We start from the raw sequence: 19,545 nt of genomic DNA, 5'->3' as shown, positions 1-19,545 counted from the left end.
ACAGCCAGCTGTTCACAACGGTGCTGTGCATCAACTTCGAACGTCGCCAACTGGGCTCTGTGCCCTGGGCTGACAAATGACACTTGTTTGTCTTCTTGCGAACAGAGTTACAGCACGGGAGGGTAAGTTGGTGACTGGGGAAAGCTGAGTGAGCAACTGCGCCAAGCAGGTGGGATCTCTGAACCTTAACGCCTCCAAGCCAGCCGCAGGGAGGCCTCGGGTCCATGTGGAAGGAGCCTGGGCCCCACCACTTTTGGGCCCCGGGGGGAACACCGGTTTTGAGACTGGATGCCCGGGTGGCACAATGATCTCGATATTTCGGGCTGGGAATTCGTGCATTTTGTGTGCCTTGAGAGACAAAATTAATTTCTCTGGCGGGAGGGAAACGGCTTTGCAAACTGTAAAGCGCTGCAGGAAAAAAGCAGTTAAATGAAAAGGTCAGGATCCAAAAGAGCAGATGCGTTTGCTGAGTGTAACTGCACTTTCAAACCCAGCTAAGACGACACGCAGCCCCCGGAGGTGGCACATTTTGGAGGGATCTCCTGGAGAGAGATTATATGTGGAGACTGAGAAGCCGATGGAAATTGACCAAAGTTTTCAGGGGTATCTGCAGAAGTGGGGACCCGACCGCAAACCTGCAAATTCTCCTTTATCTGCTGCACACGCTCGCTCATCTTCGCTCTGGCCGGAATCAGGGTAAACCGTTCCGATGATTATATAACTTCGCGAGTTCAAGAAAGATAATCCAGAGAGAGATGATGAAATTTTTTTGAGGGTAGATTAAAAAGAATTTTTTTCCCCAAATGTAAGTTACAGAGTGCACAAAAATGTGCATACAAATACCCATATTTCCACCACTCAGAAAGAATAACCTAACATTTTTATTTATCTGGGAGAGGACTTTTTAAATTAACCATCAAATGTATCTTTCCCTCCCCCCTAAATTCTAGCAAATTTGAAGCCAAAAAGAGTCAACCTATTTCACTGTTCACCTCTACCACAGATTTATCTTAAGGGGAAATTCCAGGACACCCAAATTCCCTCCGTGGGCTTTTCACATGGCCAGGTCTGCAAACACTTGGCCGCAGTGAACAGTGTCCTGCGGAGCCCGCAACCCTCGAGTGCACAGATGCATCTTCTCCCCCATCCCCAACTCCCGCGTTCAACTTTGCAACTCACGCTCCCGCCAGGGGGCCTATTTGCTCGGCCCGTTTGGCGGAAGGATTCCGCGCGCGAGCGCATTTACGCTCAACCGTCTCCTTCCCATTCCCGCGTTCTGGCCCCGCCTCCTTCAATCTCCCTGGCCCCGCCCCCTCCCGGGTGCCCTATGGCCCACAAAGAAGTCCCGGCCGGACCGCTGCACTCCCCCGCGCGCATTCGTGCGCCGCCCGAGGCTGGCTAAGGAGTCGGCGGCCATTTTGTTCTTCTCGTGGTTCCAGTGGGGAGAGAAGGAGGAAGCAGGGAGCGGGGCGGTTGGGGGGAACCCACCGCGGCTTCTGCCACCGCCGCCACCACCACCATCTCTGTGCCCGTGGCGTGGGAAAGGAGGTGTGAATCCCGGGCGCGAGCCGGCGGCGGCGCCGCTGCGGGAAGGTCGGCGGTGGGAAGGCGATGGCGGATATAGATAAACTCAACATCGACAGCATCATCCAACGGCTGCTGGAAGGTGAAGGGGGCGGCGGGCGGCTCCGGAGACTCGCGGGGGAGGGGGATTTGGGAGGCCTGTTGGGCTTGCTGCGCCGAGACGAGTGAGCCCCGCGAGTTCGCCCGCGGGCCGGGGACTGCCGCGGGAGGGAGGTTGCCCGGCGTTCCGCGCTTGGCCCAACCTGCGGACCCTCCTGGCTCCGCTCATTCATTGCTTGAGGGTGCAGCCTTTCTCCTGGCCGTGAAATTTGAAAACTCCGCTCCCCACCCCCACGTTTCCGGTACGTACCCCCGTGCGCCCGGCACTCCGGACCAATCTTTGGAGAATATTGGGGGCCCCAGTCCAACCTACTGGACTGCTCTTTCCGAACTTCGTGGTTCTCAATCTTTTGGAAAGCAATAAGATGCGGATATGGATTTCACCAAGCTTGAGGGCTTCTTTCCTAGCCTGCTTATTTTTATTTTTTTGTGAGGCTTGGGGTCGGGGGCCCAGTTACTTGTTACTCGGTAACGAACGTTCATTCTCAGAGAGATGTTGGAACCTGTCTTCTTCTACCCTCCCAGATATTCTTTTTAAGTTGTCTTTATCCCGGGGAAGTCTCCGCGCTCTTTTCTGAACCTGCCTCTGAATCGTGAAACCGGCAGTGATGACAGTTTCGTTAGGATCTTTCCAATGTGCCAAGCTCTGTTAAGCGCTTTGCGTTCACTGACTGCATTTTGCTGTCTTTTAGTCGCATCCGACTTTTCGATCCTATGGACTTCAGCGTGCCAGGTTTCCCTGTCCTTCACCATCTCCCGGAGCTTGCTTAAACTCATGTCCGTTGAGTCGGTGATACCATCCAACCCAACCATCTCGTCCGCTTCTCCTGCTTTCAGTCTTTCCCAGCATCAGGGTCTTTTCTAATGAGTTGTCTCCAGTACTTTGCGTGTGTCGCAAAAATCATATTAGCCATGCTTCTAAAGCGCTTACTGTGTGTAAGGCATTTTTTGGAGCTCCTTACACAGATTTCATGTAATACACCAGGTAGATGCCTTTTTTTCCTGACTAAGACCCAGAGAAGTGTAGTCACTTAACCAGTTAGTGACAGTCAAGTTTCAAACCCAGGCAGCCAGGAATTCAACGTCATTCAAGTCACCCTATGTGTGAAGGAAGGTGTCCAGTGGTTGAGCAAAGGTTAAAATAAATCTTCAGTTTTGACTGACCTAAAACTCCTGAGGTGTCTTGCGATTGATTTCTATTGATGTGGGATGGGAGAGGGATGAAGTTCGGATTTTAAGGAGAGACACTGAAATAAAATCACCCACCACCCCTGAATTCTAGAGCACATCTATTAATAATAACGTCTAATTCCTAACTTTGAAAGAATTCAGATCCTTTTCTTGAGTGTTGGATAATGTAGATTTGGCTGAGTTTTAACTGCATTTTTGCCTTTATATTCTAAAATATTGTTGGACTGTAAATGCTCAGAGATGGAGTCGAGCCTAAACAGTTGGACAGCTCTGATGTTAGAATTTACAGATCTTTTAAGTCATGAGAATGAAACTTCATCTTTTCTTAATCTCTGTTAAGGTTTTTTTCCTTTTATAGTGTCTCAAAACAAAAACTCGTTAAATGAGCCCCTGAAATGTCACTGCCATTTGTGGGTGAAAACCTTGTTCATTCAGTATCTGCCGTTTATTAGAGGAATCACACTTTTAATATTAGTTGATATAGTTCTTTGGTTTATGTGAGACAGCAGTGGGTCAGAAACGGATTAAAACAATTTGCTGTAGGAAAAGAACTTAAATTTTTTTCATTCAAAAATTGTAAATTCTGCATGTCTATGCAGGGACATGTGTGGCTTTATTTCTTTGAGAAAGCTGGAAAAAATGGAAGCTGTGGATTAGAAACAGAATTTTAAGATTAGTTAGGTCTTAATTGTGGGGTTGCCCATAACTTTTATATTCATATAACATCTTGTTAATTTTAATCTTATTTTTTAAATTGTGCTAAGGAATTTGCGTTGATTAACCTGGATCATTTACAGTGAGATCAGTCATTATTTCTTAATAGTTTCTATACATGTTATGTTGTGCTGGAAAACCAGGTTTTTTTAACATTTCATTTTTTTTCATTGAAATTAGTACAGCAGTGCATTTTCAGTCCTCGGGAATAAACTAGCTGCTCAACATTCTTAACGTTTGTTTTTTTTTTTTTTTTCTCGTCAATGTTAGATTGGCAGAGAAACTATTGAAAATGATCTATTGAAGATATATATGTATATCTTTCCAGGGTAGAAGATGTTGATAAGTTTTGTGATTTTTTTTTTTTTAATGCCTCACAAAGTTTTTCCTCTAAAAATTTTCATTAAGATTTAAGTATATCTGAAGATGGAGGGAATGTGAGTTTTATGACCTTTTTAGAATTTTTTACATTTTCAGAATTGTCTAAGGTGGAGGACTATACAAGCTAGTTGAGAAGTAGCTCAGTGATAGTACTAAAAAGACCATTCAAAAGTGAAGTCTTATCTAATGAAACGTCTTGCTTTAGGTTTTAGTCACTACAGCTTTGCAGTTATTTGCTACTCTAAACTTTCAGATTTTCTTTAAGGAGGCAACATTCTGCCACCCACCCAGGAAGGTCTGCCTTGCAAGTGATAAAACCTTGAGATTGTCACTCTTGTGTGTTATTGATGTTCACTTGCTTAAATGCATGGTAAAACTTTGGATTTAGAGAATAAACCAGCTGCTGATTTGTCTGGTAGTCCTACTGTGTTGGAGAAAAATGAGATTAGAGTCAGATTAGCTTTGTAAGTGATCTCATACAGAGAATGATTGATGGCTAGTGGTTTTCTTGCAAAGCAGACAGTTGTAATTTCTCGTCCTGCTTTGAGAGAAGCATCTCACCTCTGAGAATGGTGGTTGTCAAACTGCAGGACTGTGTCAGGCTCTGCACAATTGCTTGATTTGCATTAGTGATTTAAATGTGACTTCTGTCCTGGCTCTATGAATTTAATCCTCTAATTTGTCAAAGTAATCCCTGTGTTTAGTTTTTTGATGTGAAATGAAACATGTTTGTATTGTAATGTTAAAAAAAAAGACAGTGGTCCCTGGTCCTGAAGATAATAAAGGACAAACATAATGACACAAGAAAAAAATTCTCAAAATGCTGACCAAGGAAAACAAAAATAATCTTTCTTAATGAGTTTACACATCAGATCATTTTAACAATTAGACGCCTTTCTTGGGATTAATGATCATAGGGCATTTTGTTGATAAAGACAGTAATCGTAAAGTTGTGTGTTACTAATACCCTTAACTTCCAAGAAGCCTGTATTGTGAGGACCTCCCTCTCCCCTCCCACATGTCAACTGTATGCTGCATTCTGTCCTACAGGTAAGAAGAGAAAGGTCTTAGAGCTGTGATCTGCAGCTTGCACCAGTCCTAAACTGCAGCTGGGGAAGGGCTGCTCTCTGTGCCCACTGCCCTCTCGCCTGACCGTAGCAGGAGGAAGCAGTGAAATCTAACAGGATGGGGTGTGTCACTCTGTGATGCTTGAGGGAATGTAAACTGCGGGAGCAGGCAGGCTTTCCTCCTCCAAGCTGGGGGAGTGGATGCCAGGCTGCACCATGCATTAATGGCACATCCACCGTAGAGGTTGGTGAGATTGTTCTGTATCTGTGAAACTGCAGGCATGTGCCATTGCCATTCAGTCTGCCTGAGTAGGTGAGGGTTACTGATATTGAAGCAGGGAGATGATATGCAGACTTGGTCATTTCACTCAATTTACTCTCAAGGGTGTTAGTAGACCTTGAACACTGGAATGTGAAGGAGATAATACCCTGATAGGAATCGCTGTGTAAATGAGGAAACTGAAAAGTCTTAATTCAAGAACAATGTACAGAATTCTGGGGCAAATTTTGTATGTTCTAGGATCAGACCACTGTATCCAAAGCATGTAAGAATAGATGATTTACTTAATGGTCTTGATGTTTTATCTGCAATCTCCAATTTCACCGCCCCCGCCCCTCGGCTTACTGGCATCCCTCATCTAGAGGAGATTGTCTGTTACTAATATTAAGGCTTATGAAAATGCCACTCAGTACAAATGTAGGGTCAGATGTCAAGTCTAATCAAGCGTAGGTGGTTAGACTGTAGAGAGTTAAAGATTTTTCAATGAATTGTCTTCACTCTAGGTGTAGAAAACTCCAGGTTCTTCATTGAGAGCAATAGACAGTGTTTTGCAGCTACATCCTGATTGTATATATGCCTTGAGAAAATTGATGTCACCTTTAAATGCCCAAAGTATCACACCAGCAGTTAGCAAAGTCAAGGTGGGAGAGGGCGGCTTAGAAATTAAAATGGCCAAAAAGTGGATGTCTTCCTGCTGGTGACTTTGCAGTGAAACTGAATGGTTCTTGATTAACTTTTTTGTGGCTTACAGTTTTTGTAGCAAAGACCTCAGTTGTTTGTGGGAAAGTTTTGATGTTAGATGCTCAGTGTTTTTTGTTTGTTTTGGTTTGAGATTTTATTTTCCTAAATTTGTCAAATGTTGTGAGGTTATTGTCACTAGAATAAATATGATGTGGCATATTGTTAAGATTACCACCTTTTAATAGGATTTTCTTATTAGCAAAATCTCTGTTGACTTATTTTTATACTGGTTGTGCCAATTTTAGATTTTAAAACTTGATTATAATTGAGCTGAGGCTTTTTGGTGGGTATGCTATTCCTTTTCTGTGACCTTCTTTCAACAATTAAGGGGCAAGAGGAATACATGCTTATCCCTCATAAGTAATCCCAAAGTTGTTATTGTTGCTAAGTCACTTCAGTCGTGTCCGACTCTGTGCGACCCCATAGACGGCAGCCCATCAGGCTCCCCAGTCCCTGGGATTCTCCAGGCAAGAACACTGGAGTGAGTTGCCATTTCCTTCTCCAATCCCAAAGTAGTCTTAAGTTATTTCAAGTTTTTATCAGTTTGTTTAGTATAAAATTGCATAGGAGTTTTTATCATGTGCTCATGTGAGTGATTTGCCAGATAAATAAATGATGATATAAGGTAGAACAGAACAGTCTTTGCTGGTAACAGCCCTAATGCAGTTTTCTGAATCTGCCGTTTTAGCCAGATAAAAGCTTTTACTCAAAAGTTGACATTTGGGAATTCCCTGGCCATCCACTAGTTAGGACTCCAAGCTGTCTCTGTCGAGGGCAATCCCTGGTCAGGAAACTAAGATCTGCAAGCCTTGAAGTGCTGCAAAAAAAAAAAAAGTCACGTGCCTAAGACCTAAGGACCATTTTAATGTACCAGTCACTAATCTATATATGTCCGCTGTGCCTGCTGATTTTATTTCCTTACAGTATATAGCACCTGGACTTCCTAGAAACATTCTGCCTGGAAAATGAAATTCTTTTGGAATATTTTGGATCTCATTGGCAATTGTTGAAATAACTTCATACATGCAGTTTGAACTGCTACTTAGGAAGGTATCATTAGGAGACAACTCATGAGCTTCCCACCTTGGGGCTCTCTTGTTTACGTCTCTTCCGTCCTCCACAGCACAGTGAGGGCTGGAGTGGGCAGTGTTGCTGCTGCTGCTGCTTAATCACTGAGTCCTAGCTGACTATTTGTGACCCCGTGGACTGTAGCCTGCCAGGCTCCTCAGTCCATGGGATTTACCAGGCAAGGGTACTGGAATGGATGGCCATTTCCTTTTCCAGGGGATCTTCCCAATCCAGGGGTCGAACCCAAGTCTCCTGTGTTTCCTGCTTGGCAGGTGTATTCTTTACCGCTGAGCCACCTGGGCAGCCCTGAAGTGCAGAGTGACTGATGTGTATTGAGCAGCACTGTACTGTTTGTATTTTTTCTTCGTAGCTAATAGCGATAAAATAGATATGCCAGCCTTTGTCTTTTTAATGGTGTTGAAGATGTTGTCCCTAAGATAAACGTTTAGTTTTACAATTTTTATAGAGGGGTAGTTCTCGGTGCAGAATGTATAATAATCTGCAGTTACCTAGTTTGTCTTATCTTCTGAATCCTGTACTAGAATGTAAACCTCTCAAGAAAAGGGACAAAGTTCTTGTCTCGCCTGTTGCCAGAAGAGGATGCCCAGCATCTATCACCGGTTGTGGCAGGTAGTAGGGGCCCAGCAGCTATTTTGTTGAATATTTGCGTAAAGCATGGTAAAAATGAATATTGATAGTCTTAACAAGTAGATTGCATTAATTTTTAATGCTTCCTGTGTGTAAGGATGCCTTATGATTTTTATACTCATCAAATTTTTCTTAAGCACCAATGACTGTATAGAGGTTTAGTAGTTTGTTCTATAAAATTTCTTTTGGTTTAGAAGTATAATGAAAACAAATTCTTTTTTTTTTTTTTTAACTTTTTCGTCTTTGTTATTGCTTATGAACTTACAAAATGGCAAAAAACAGTTGTGTGCTGTTTACTTGCTTTCATTTGTTTTCTTACTAAGTTTCTAAGTTAATGCCATATTTTTTAAACATATTTTCAAGATGAAGAACAAATTCTTAAATGGGAGAGTGGTCTGGTGGAAGCACCACTTCAGAGCTAGAGTCAGCTGGGGCCTGGTGTCCTCCTTACAGGCTTTATGACCTTGGACCAAGTCACTGAGCCTCTTCCAGCCTGTAACACAGAGAAGTGACAGTGTCTGACTTCATGGGATTGTTGTATTGAATGGCACTGTAAATAAAGCCTCCTAGTGCAGCAACCCAGCACATGGGAAGTGCTCCCTAGGTGTTAGCTATGACTAGTACATGATTCTGTATGGTGGACCCTGAAAATAGTGAAGTAGATTGCTTATCCTGTCAGCTAATAGACCATCTCTAAGAAATGCCTGCTGTGTTCACCTAGACTGCCAAAACCCATTTTGAAATCTTTATTTTCTGTTAGATAAATTTTAAAGAGTAATCCTAAGTTTTCCCAACTAGAAAAATACTATAGTAAAGCCTATAAGAATGATACTGTTGCTTTGTAATTTGAAAACACAGACATGGTTTTTGTTCTTTTTTTTTTGGCTAATCAGTGTATAGTCTGGGGTGCATGCTAATTGTCATGCCACAAATGAACGAAGATTTATTCAGACTTTCATTCATGCAACAGATTTTGAGTACCTACTGCCTTGGCTATGGGCATGTACACTGCAGGGCTAGTGCTGTGGTCCTGAGGTTTACATTCTACCAGGATGAATAGATAGAGGTGAACTGGCAATTATAATACAGTGTGTGTGCTGGACGGTGTTGGGAGAGCATTTCAGAAAGCATAAAGCCGGCTTGTTAAGGGGAGAGACGATCGCTAAGAGGGGTTTTCCAGTGTGAGGTGATATCTAAGCAGTCTCGGAAGATGAGCAGGTATTTGCCAGTTAGTAGATGGTTTTGATGGAGTTTCTGTTTATATAGTTTTATTTCTTGAGCTAATTGTTGGGAATTTAAGAAGCTTTGTGACTGTGTTTTTAATGAGCACTGTTCAGACATAAACTGAATCCTGATTTGTTCTGGAAAAACTATTTAATCCTCAGTCCACATTAGGGACACTTTTTATAATTGTTAGTGTTGCATGGAGCTCTGCCAGGTACTGTGTGATGACTTAGAGGGGTGGGATGAAGATGGGAGGGTGGGAGGAGATAAGTGTATACCTATTGCTGAGTCGCAGTATTATACAGCAGAAATTAGCACAACGTTGTAAGGCAGTTATCCAATTAAAAATAAATTTTAAAAAATTGTTAGTATTGTTCTTTACTAATCTCTGTGCTCTGATACTTCAGGGACAGTCATATTAAGAAAACTAAAATTATCATGAACTATGTCTAAAGGTTGTAGTTGGAAGTCTCCAAACGAGTAAAATGTGTATTAGCAGCAACGATTTAATCTGATAGCATTCATATTAAAAGTATGGCTTGTGTTCCCTATAGGTATAAGTCTTCTAAAAGACCTAGAGTGGGCTGTTCCCTTACAAGTGTGGGCCTCTGCTGAAAAAGGTTCCCTTTGAAACCAGAAGTGTTTAGGAGTCCCCTAGCCAAAAATAAAGTTTCCTGTTGGGCAGTATGCCCAACCTTCTGGCTGACTTGTGGTAAAATCACTAATGATTGGGGTTTTCTGGCCAATAAAGCAACGATCCCACGATCTTTCCACTGTGAGGGTTTCTTGAGTTCTCTCCTGTGTGTGTCTGAAAGAAAAAATTACTTTGGTTCTGGAAAAAAGTCGGTTTTGTTTCACAAACAACCCAGTTGCTGTTGTATTGTGTATGTGTCCATTTAGTGTAGTCCCTCAAAGATTATTCTTACTGTGCTTTCCCTTTAGTCGATTCTTGTTTCTTAATATTTGATGAGCATGAGACTGGTGGTCACTTAGTTCAGTTACATGTTTTGGAGTCCAAAGAGGTGGTTTGCTCAAGACTATAAAACCAATACAGAAACTTGGTTTCTAGTTGCCAGTCCAATGCACTCAGCATTTTCTTTTCGCTGTACCCTCTAAGAGTTTAACTCTTTCCCCTTGTCATCCTTCCTTATTTACTGTCTTTCATTGAAAAAAAATAACACCCTTCCATTTCTGCTCAGCTTCTTTCCTCAGAGAATTTCATTTCAGTGGCTATTCAGGCTGAAAGAGGGCTTCCCCTAAGACAGTATTTTTCAAATTTGGGCACAGCCCTTTTTAATAGAAAAAAAAAAATCTCGGCAGATACCAGGATTTTTTTAACTTGCAATTTTTATTACTCTGTAATGTTACTTAGATATTTACAGAACAAAGCTAGATAAAAACCAGTTAACCATATTGCTCTTGTTTATCATTAGGCTAGATGATTTTGAATTTGAATATAAAGCCTTCAAAACTGATAAAGTTTAAATTAACAACATTGATTTAATCTGCTTATCACTTTATATTGGGTTTAATGGTAGAAAGATGTAGGCTTAGTTCTGTACTTAGTCTGGTTCTGTGTTTTTGCTTCAGTTCTAGTTCAGAGAATGGCTCCTTTCATGAATCCTTTGTACAAAACAAGTGTTAAAATTTTGATTGGAATCTGGTGGTAATCAGTCCCCATATTTAACCAGACCCTGGCACTTCATAAGGGGCTTCCCTGGTGCCTCCCTGGTGACTCAGATGGTAAAGAATCTACCTGCGATACAGGAGACCCAGGTTTGATGCCTGGGTTGGGAAGATCCCCTGGAGAAGGGCATGGCAACCCACTCCAGTATTCTTGCCTGGAGAATCCCATGGACAGAGGAGGGCTGCAGTCTGTGGGGTTGCTAAGAGTCAGACACGACTTAGAGACTGAGCAGCAAGAGCAGCCACTTCATAACTGTAAGATTAAGGTAAATTTAGTAATGCAGTGCTCCTTGTTATTTATTACCCTGGAAAAGGAAATGGCAGCCCACTCAAGTATTCTGGAAAATCCCATGGACAGAGGAAGGAGCCTGGCAGGCTGCAGGCCATGGGCTTGCACAAGGTTTGGGCACGACTTGACGACTAAATAACAGGCAGTGCAGTGCTGTTTGTTATATGCTTAATAACTGTCTAATCTGTTGCAACTAGAGTCAAAACAGAATTTCATTTCTTACTGCTACCTACCTGCTGATAAATGAATTATTATAAGGCCAGAGGAAATCTTGTGCTTCACTTTGATAGTGAGTAGAACTCGAGTCTTCTGATGTGATGTGTGCTGTGCCCTGATCTCTTCCTCCTTTTTCTCAAGTTTTACCTGTTCCAGTTCTAGGAAACTATTCTCACAGCAAACGCTGACATCCTTTGCCCTGTATAGACATGAGTGTATTCACAAATTCAGGCATACAACAGCACAGCACAAGATAGAGATCATGATCTGATTGAGATCCTGAGTGGGACTTGTTAGAACTGACTGAGTAACATGACAGTCTCTAAGGCTGATTCAATAAGGCTGATGATAAAAGAGCTGATCTGGTGAGTGGGCTGCAGGTGAACAAGGCCAGTTGTTACAAGTGTCCTGAAGATTACGCCTAAAAGCCTATGTTCTTGTCTCCTCTTTATTTAAAGCTTGTGCCTTTTCATATATGTTTAATTTTTATATGAAATCTTACTTTGACTTCACTTGACTAAATTGGGGTTTTTCTCCCCCTACAGTGAGAGGGTCCAAGCCTGGTAAGAATGTCCAGCTACAGGAGAATGAAATCAGAGGACTGTGCTTAAAGTCCCGAGAGATCTTTCTCAGTCAGCCTATCCTGCTAGAACTTGAAGCACCACTCAAGATATGTGGTAAGTTTCGGTGCACTGTTTCCTTTGGTTATGTGATTAATTGACTGAGTCAATGGTATATGTAGATGGTGTATAGATGATATTATGTTAGCCAGTAGAATTATGTACTGTTTATGAATAACCTAGAATTACATTATATAATTGTAGCTTTAGAATAAATACCTCTAATGGACCGAGTTTACTTAGATGTGCTTCAAAATTTCTTAAAATTATTTTGCTAAAGAAATACAAACATTGCAGAAGAAAGGAACGGAAACAGAAAGGAGAGCTAGGAAAAGGCCTGAACCTATGTATAAGCTTAAAGCAAAGGAACATTCTCTGGCAGTATCTAGCAGGGAGACATAGAAAGCCAGATGTGTTGGTGGGTGTAGTATGTGTGTGTGTGTGTTTACCTTTGTTCACGTGGGGTCAGGGCTTGTTAAGAGTGCATCACTTCTGCTGGCACGGTCCCTAGAGACGGAGCTGTTGGACATCTGATACTGATCAGCCAGCCTGAAAGGGAAACCGTGTTACTTGGCACGAAGGCCTGCCTAACCATTAATAATCTGCTCTGCAAAATAAATTATTAATTACTTGAGTTTTGTGTGTGATTCTGATATACACTTAAAATTTTCACTAAGCTCTGTTGGACTAAATAAATACTACACAACAGTGGAAATTAGTTATGTGGGTGGTTTGAACTATACAAATGAAGACACTGTATAATAAAATTCTTGCTTCTAGGTGATATCCATGGGCAATACTATGATTTGCTTCGACTTTTTGAGTATGGTGGTTTCCCGCCAGAAAGCAATTACCTGTTTCTTGGGGACTATGTGGACAGGGGAAAACAATCACTGGAGACTATCTGCCTCTTGTTGGCTTACAAAATCAAATATCCCGAGAATTTTTTTCTTCTCAGAGGAAACCACGAATGTGCCAGCATCAATAGAATTTATGGATTTTATGATGAATGTAAGTACTTTCTACAGGAAGATTTTCTTACATTGAGATAGATGGTCATAAACTGAACATGTTTCTGTGAGGATTTGTGAGAGTTTAGATGTAGTGTTGCCATTTTTCATGCTTACTATTTCGTTGACTAGTTTTTGTCCTGGCTTCTTTCTTGTGTTAAAAAAATTAACATTCGTTACAGTATGATAATGCCCTGGATTCTTGTATGATGTGATGATTAGATTAGGAAATAGAGATAACAGTGGTGATTGCTTTTAAGGTAATTGTGAATAGTTGCAGATAATTTTTAGTACAACTCTGAGAACCTGTCCAAATAGATAGCTTTGTTTTTGATAACTTTATTGAGATAAAATTTCATCCATTGTAAGTGTACAGTTGAGTGAATTAAATTGATAGAATGACACAAGCATCACCACAGTCATGTGTAAGCACTAAGCTACTTTCTGTCTCTATAGGTTTGCTTTTTCTAGATGTTGCATATAAATGGAAACTTGGAATGTACAAATAACTTTCGTAATTTGTAATATAGTTCTTTTTCCTTTGGCACACCCACACAAGAAAAACAGTACTCACTATCTGAAATTGTGTGCTGAAAGGAGAAAACAGGGCAGCAAGGGGAAGCTAATTAAAAATATTTGAATAATTTATGCATTGTTTGACCCATTTTGAAGGTGCACTTTGAGTTGATAATTGACAGGAACAGGATTCCTAAAGCCTTGAAAATAATCAGTTTCAGTGGAGTTTTTATTGATGCTATTTAAGTAATTATAAATTAAAGAATTTTTTTAAATCCTTATCTCCATCTTCCTTTTGTATTCATCATTTCTGTGAGTGGGAGTGGTTAAGGAATTTGAATTACTAGCACTTGGCAGTATAATTACAAGACTGGTTTTGTCTCTGTGGCCGTACCCTAGACTATAATCATAACCTATAGTCTCGCAAGGTGTGGTGTACTCCGTGTCAGTTTCACTTGGATGTGTTCATCTAGTTTCTTTGTTAGAAGTACACTGCTAGAAAGGTTACCTTCATAATAAACGTAGTCCTCGTACTCACAGCCTCTCCCTTGACTGTATGTATGTGTGTAGTCCAACACCCAGTTCATAAGATGAGGCGGGAGAAAATTGACTCTACTTCAGTAAAATTTAAAAAGAAAAGAATGAAGTGGGCGAGAAAGATATTTGATATTGACAACGAGTCAGAGAAGTGCTAGTAAGGCAGTCACTATTTAGGTAATGAAATGAGAGGCAGAGAATTTTATAACATTGTGTTTTAGGAATTCATTACAGGTACTACTGTTTAGAACAGTTTCCTTTTTATATAGCGGTTAGCCAATATTCTGAGGTTTTATTTGATAAAGTTCAAATTCACACAGTCTCTTTGTTGTGATATACTTCCTAGTGTGTTGGCTACATCACTTTTGGTTTCTTTTTTATTAGAAGCGTTAATCATTGAGAAGGTCAGCATTGAATAGTATCAATTTTGACTCTTTGTCTTCAAGACTCATGTAATGAATGACCTTGTACTGCAGCTTTCCCCTCTCCCATCAGGGAGGTATAGTTTGCCACCCAGTCTGTGGGCCTGAAAGTATCCTGACATAGGTGGCTTTCAGTGGATGGTTTACCAACGTAAGAAAACATTGATAATTTTGTTAAAATTGTACTGTATTGGAATTTTTTATTCAAATGTAGGTTTCCATGAGGGGATTTTATTTTATTTTATTTTATTTTTCCATGAAGGGATTTTAAAGCCACTGCTGAACGTGGTACTTTTTTCCTAAGTGTAGCAGGCACTCTGTGCTACCATTTCCTCCATTCCCCCTGCCCATGTTGTGACTGTAGTCCTGGAAAAGCTGAGGTATCTGTTGCTGGATAAAATGTGAATGTGTGTTACACTTTTCTGATGCCAGAGCTGTCTGGTCTGTGGTAATAGGAAACTGCATTAGGGGTTCTGGCTCAGAATCTGAGGATTTGGAAGCTTGAAGAGGCCTTGGCAGTTATCCAGGAATCTTTCTGGAGCCAGATGCTCCTGTCGGTCTGAGGTGGCCTTAGCGGGGAAATGTACAGAGGAAAGAAAGCAGCAGCCCGGGACTAAGTTAATAAGATGCTCAGGCAACAGGAGGAAGAATCTTAATTTTTGATGAAGAAGCCGACAGAGTGAGTTGTGAGTTGTTTCTTGGTCGCCTTTGGAAATGGAACCCACCTATGGTTTGAGAGTGGACAGAACAGACTATATTGCAGACAGAGTTGGTGCTATCAAATAATTGTTGAGGCTTAATGATAATCCTTAATCAGTATATCTGGAATTCTGTTTTCAGACTATTTTAAAATAGTGCATATGAAACTAAGTTGTTGCTTATAAATCATACATCTCTTAAATATTATATATATCTAATTCTCTCTTTTTTAATAAAAGCATAGTTTTTGAATATTGCCTTGGAGGACTTATCTTGAGGGTATGTATCTGCAGAACACCAGTCTCTCTTTTAACCATCCCAAAATTTCCACAGGTAAAAGAAGATATAACATTAAACTATGGAAAACTTTCACAGACTGCTTTAACTGTTTACCGATAGCAGCCATCGTGGATGAGAAAATATTCTGCTGTCATGGAGGTATGTGGGCTGATTTTAATTCCATGTAGATTTGGATTCTTCTAAAGGGTATACACTTTGACATTGATGAATTAACATTCGGATGACTTCCTCTGTGAGGTGACTCTCCTGTACTGCTGTGTTAAACCAGGAGTCCACTCTGGCACATCCAGGATCATCCGGATACAAGTCCAAAGTATGCAGTTGATTTGTTACAAAGACTTCTAGGCTCTGTAACAGTTAGTCTTGAAACTAGAGTAGAAAGTATTTTCGAATATAAAATAAACAATGTGCTATACCATAGACTCTGTAGGATACTGAAAATGTGAATATACTTTCCCTTGGACTGTTTTTGGTCTTTTCCTTTCAGAAATTTCTCTGACTTAGATGTTAAAAGTTATTTTGCTTGGTGATTGTACTTTATATGATGTAATTAAAATAGTAATGGCAAAGAGGATATCTTTTCATCTATGTCAGAAGTTAGACAACCATCAAAAAGCCAACTCGACTATATTTTAATAAAACCACTATCCTTGCCCTCCTTAGGTACTTATATACTGGTTTTGGTAGAGTTGGACATGTGATTTTTAAAGTCAGATTGAGAGCCAGTTATATCTGAGCTGGTTTGACTTTACAGTCCTTGGCCAGTGCACGTTTCCTAGAAAGCTTCATCACCTGAGTGTCTGCATCTTCTACGCCCGGTCACTACAGTGGTCATTAGGGTGCTCTGAATGTTGAAGTAACTTTCCTTGTCCTGTTTGGGCCCACACTGCCCCACAAATTAGTGCATGTAACAAGTTCCAGTGTCCCCCACCCCCCGTCCCTTTTTAACAAAAGCTAATAGGTAAGAAAAGATAACCAAAGAGTTCATGATTGAGTCTCTCTGAAGAGAAAGGGAAATATTAAAGTGCTGACTTCCCTTTTAAAATTGTGTTTTCTTCCATTTTGGTTTTTTCCCCCTCATTTAATAGGTTTATCACCAGATCTTCAATCTATGGAGCAGATTCGGCGAATTATGCGACCAACCGATGTACCAGATCAAGGTCTTCTTTGTGATCTTTTGTGGTCTGACCCCGATAAAGATGTCTTAGGCTGGGGTGAAAATGACAGAGGAGTGTCCTTCACATTTGGTGCAGAAGTGGTTGCAAAATTTCTCCATAAGCATGATTTGGATCTTATATGTAGAGCCCATCAGGTATTGATTTTGAATTTTACATGTACACTTAAGAGCATGTGTGTGAGCACAGATTCTCCTTGTTGATTTTGGTGGGTAGGTATTGCTTATTTATACAAAATGTCTCTGGAAATGACCTACAGGATATCAGGCTCAATGGGAAACTGAAGAGTGATTTTACTCACCTAAAGTTTGCACCCGTTCACATTGAAAACATTTTCTCTCCAAGGTGGTTGAAGATGGATATGAATTTTTTGCAAAGAGGCAGTTGGTCACTCTGTTTTCTGCGCCCAATTATTGTGGAGAGTTTGACAATGCAGGTGCCATGATGAGTGTGGACGAAACACTAATGTGTTCTTTTCAGGTAGAGGATGTTTTCAGCATTGTTTCCTTTTATTATGTCTGCATTTTATTGATTTTTTAAAAGTGCTAATTTCTGCCTATATTCATTTATGTGGAATAGACTGAAAAATTATTATTTTCCCTTAATTGGTGTTTGTCCTAGTTCAGTAATGAGTGAATTCCTTTTAAAAGAATGAAATGATCATAGAACTTTTGCCCCAAGTATTGAATTTAACTTTTTTCATATTATTTGAATACATTAAAATCATGAGACATTAAGTCTAAAGCTACAGTGTTAGTACCGTGTTCCGCTGAAATTAAACCACATGAAAGTAGCCCTCGCTGCCGTGCGCCAGGTGTGCCACGTGATGACTCAGTTCTCCCTCCATGTCTCTGTTTCTAAAAAACCTCTAGTGATTGACCGTGACATCATTTGGCCGTCACTTGGCACAAAAGAATCATTTACACATAAAGTCTGCAGTTTTTTTCTCATTCAATTACTATGATTAAACTTATACGACTTCAGGCTTACCCAATCATAAACAAAAACACAGCCACTGAAGTCAAGTCATCAGTTAACTGAATTAAAACAAGTGTTTTTGACTTTTTTTATTTTTAAATTATCAGGTCTTGCAACCCCCAGAGATTATGACATGATCCCCTAGGGGTTTGAGAAACACTATTCTAAAGAACTATATCCCCTGGGTCAGAAGGGATACCTAAAGATGTGACTTCAAAAAACTGTCATTTTATCCAGAGGCGAAACAGTTTGTCCAGATCATATATCATAGCGGTTTATAAGAGTATTTATTACCAAAATGTTTGTCAGCTTGGTTTGTGTTAATACGCCAGTGGAGCTTTCAGAGTTGTTGGGTCAATTTTAAACAAACTTTCTGAACAAAAGATTTGAGTGAAATGTAAGACTTGAGGTTAAGTGTATTTCCTAAAATACACTGTCTTGAATCTTTGCAGATTTTAAAGCCTGCGGAGAAAAAGAAGCCGAATGCCACAAGACCCGTCACACCTCCAAGGGGTATGATCACAAAGCAAGCAAAGAAATAGATGTCATTTTGATACTGCCTAGTTGGGACTTGTAACATATAGTACATAACCTTCATTTTTAAAACTGTAATGTGTATTGGTCAGCTTGCTCAAATAGTGTTTGTGGGGCTCCCCTTTCCATTTTTGACTTAATGAATGGTATTTGCTGGTTATAACAGCAAATGAAAGATTCTCCACTCCCAAGGAAAAATGTTTTGTTTAGTTCCCTGTTCCTTTTACAGACAACATTAATGGTGTTAAAGCTGTACACTCAGGACAGTGTCCCCTGTCTAAGGGGTGAGTGTACAACTGATCTTTTTTTAATTCAGTACAGCCCATAAATAATGTAAATGCTCATTTTCTTTAGGATATAAAGAGAGCCCTAGGGTGCTCAATCTGTACATGTTATTGTCATAAAATGCATACTGTTGGATACAAACCACTGTGAACTTTTTTGTTTCAAAGGGATTGCTTTTTTTTTTCATTGTCTTATGTACAAACTAGTTTTTATAGCTATCAACATTAGGAGTAACTTTCAACTTTGCCAGCATCACTGGTATGTATATTTAATTAAAGCACACTTTCCCCTACGGTATACTTAAAATGACGATTAAAGCCATTATTTTAAATGTTTGTGACTTTTTTCCTGAAGCCAAAGTTTCTGTTGAAATATATATTGACACTCCCCTAAGTAAGTACAAGGTGGCATGGTTGTGTACACCTGTCACCTTTATGGGGATTCAAAAACAGGTTTTTGAGTTTGAATAGCAGTTAGTAACATAGTGCTGTTTAAGCTATTAATAATTAAAGTTAATTACATTTTGTATGATTTCCATATAGTCTATTCATTAAGTAATCTTTTTACAGTTACATCAGGCCTGAACCCGTCCATTCAGAAAGCTTCAAATTATAGAAACAATACTGTTCTATACGAGTGACCGATTATGCATTCTTTGGCCTACATTCTTTATTCTGCGATGAAGTTGAGGCTTATAAGTCAAAACAAAGGAACTAACTTACTATCCACCAGTTTATACAGAACTCACAGTATATGACTTTTTTAAACTAAGATCTGTTAAAAAGAAATCTGTTTCAACAGATGACCGTGTACAATACCATGTGGTGAAAATTAATTCAGACTTATTAAATGATGAACTTGTTAAATCCTCTCAGTGTCAATTTATCAGCACAATACACACAGGAGAACTGTTGATGGCATATTGAATAGATTTTAATGAATAAATTGCTCTGGAAACCACACAGTTTCAATTTGGATTTGTCTTCCTTCAAATAGTCTGTTTTCCAAAGATGGATTGTAATATGGATGCTCATTCTTCAAATTCTTATTGGATATAACTAAGTTTCTGAAGTAGAGAGATGAGATTGAGCTATTTAGGGAGGTGTGGGACTTGGTGAGTTGTGTGACATCATCTGTATCCATATTTTTTGTCTGGGTTTATTTGAACTTGGCAATAAAATTCAAGAGCTACTTTTTGAATTATTCTAAGTCAACCACCAGTGTTTTTATACACAAACCTTTGCTCTTTTCTCTCTTCCCTAATTCATATGAAACACAATG

General features: G+C 40.1%; 1 protein-coding gene across 1 annotated transcript; it reads left to right on the top strand.

Moving 5' to 3' along the window:
* Window positions 1–1,415: 1,415 nt before the first annotated feature.
* On the top strand, window positions 1,416–19,224 carry PPP1CC (protein phosphatase 1 catalytic subunit gamma). The gene is made up of 8 exons (XM_027956509.2): window positions 1,416–1,666; window positions 11,734–11,865; window positions 12,589–12,819; window positions 15,326–15,430; window positions 16,381–16,604; window positions 16,813–16,947; window positions 17,898–17,958; window positions 18,834–19,224. Exons 1-8 carry the CDS (start codon window positions 1,612–1,614, stop codon window positions 18,902–18,904), a joined length of 1,014 nt encoding a protein of 337 aa, XP_027812310.1. The 5' UTR covers window positions 1,416–1,611; the 3' UTR covers window positions 18,905–19,224.
* The last annotated feature ends 321 nt before the right edge of the window (window positions 19,225–19,545 follow it).

The sequence above is a fragment of the Ovis aries genome, chromosome 17, assembly GCF_016772045.2.
Source record: "Ovis aries strain OAR_USU_Benz2616 breed Rambouillet chromosome 17, ARS-UI_Ramb_v3.0, whole genome shotgun sequence".
Lineage (NCBI taxonomy): Eukaryota > Metazoa > Chordata > Mammalia > Artiodactyla > Bovidae > Ovis > Ovis aries.
Note: the sequence above shows the minus strand (reverse complement) of the source record. Positions and strands in the feature narration are given on the sequence as shown.

Coding starts and splice junctions, on each gene's coding strand:
- PPP1CC (XM_027956509.2), top strand. CDS start 1,612: ATGGCGGATATAGATAAACTCAACATCGACAGCATCATCCAACGGCTG. Junction 1,667..11,733: donor CATCCAACGGCTGCTGGAAG/GTGAAGGGGGCG, acceptor CTCCCCCTACAG/TGAGAGGGTCCAAGCCTGGT. Junction 17,959..18,833: donor ACCCGTCACACCTCCAAGGG/GTATGATCACAA, acceptor ATCTTTTTACAG/TTACATCAGGCCTGAACCCG.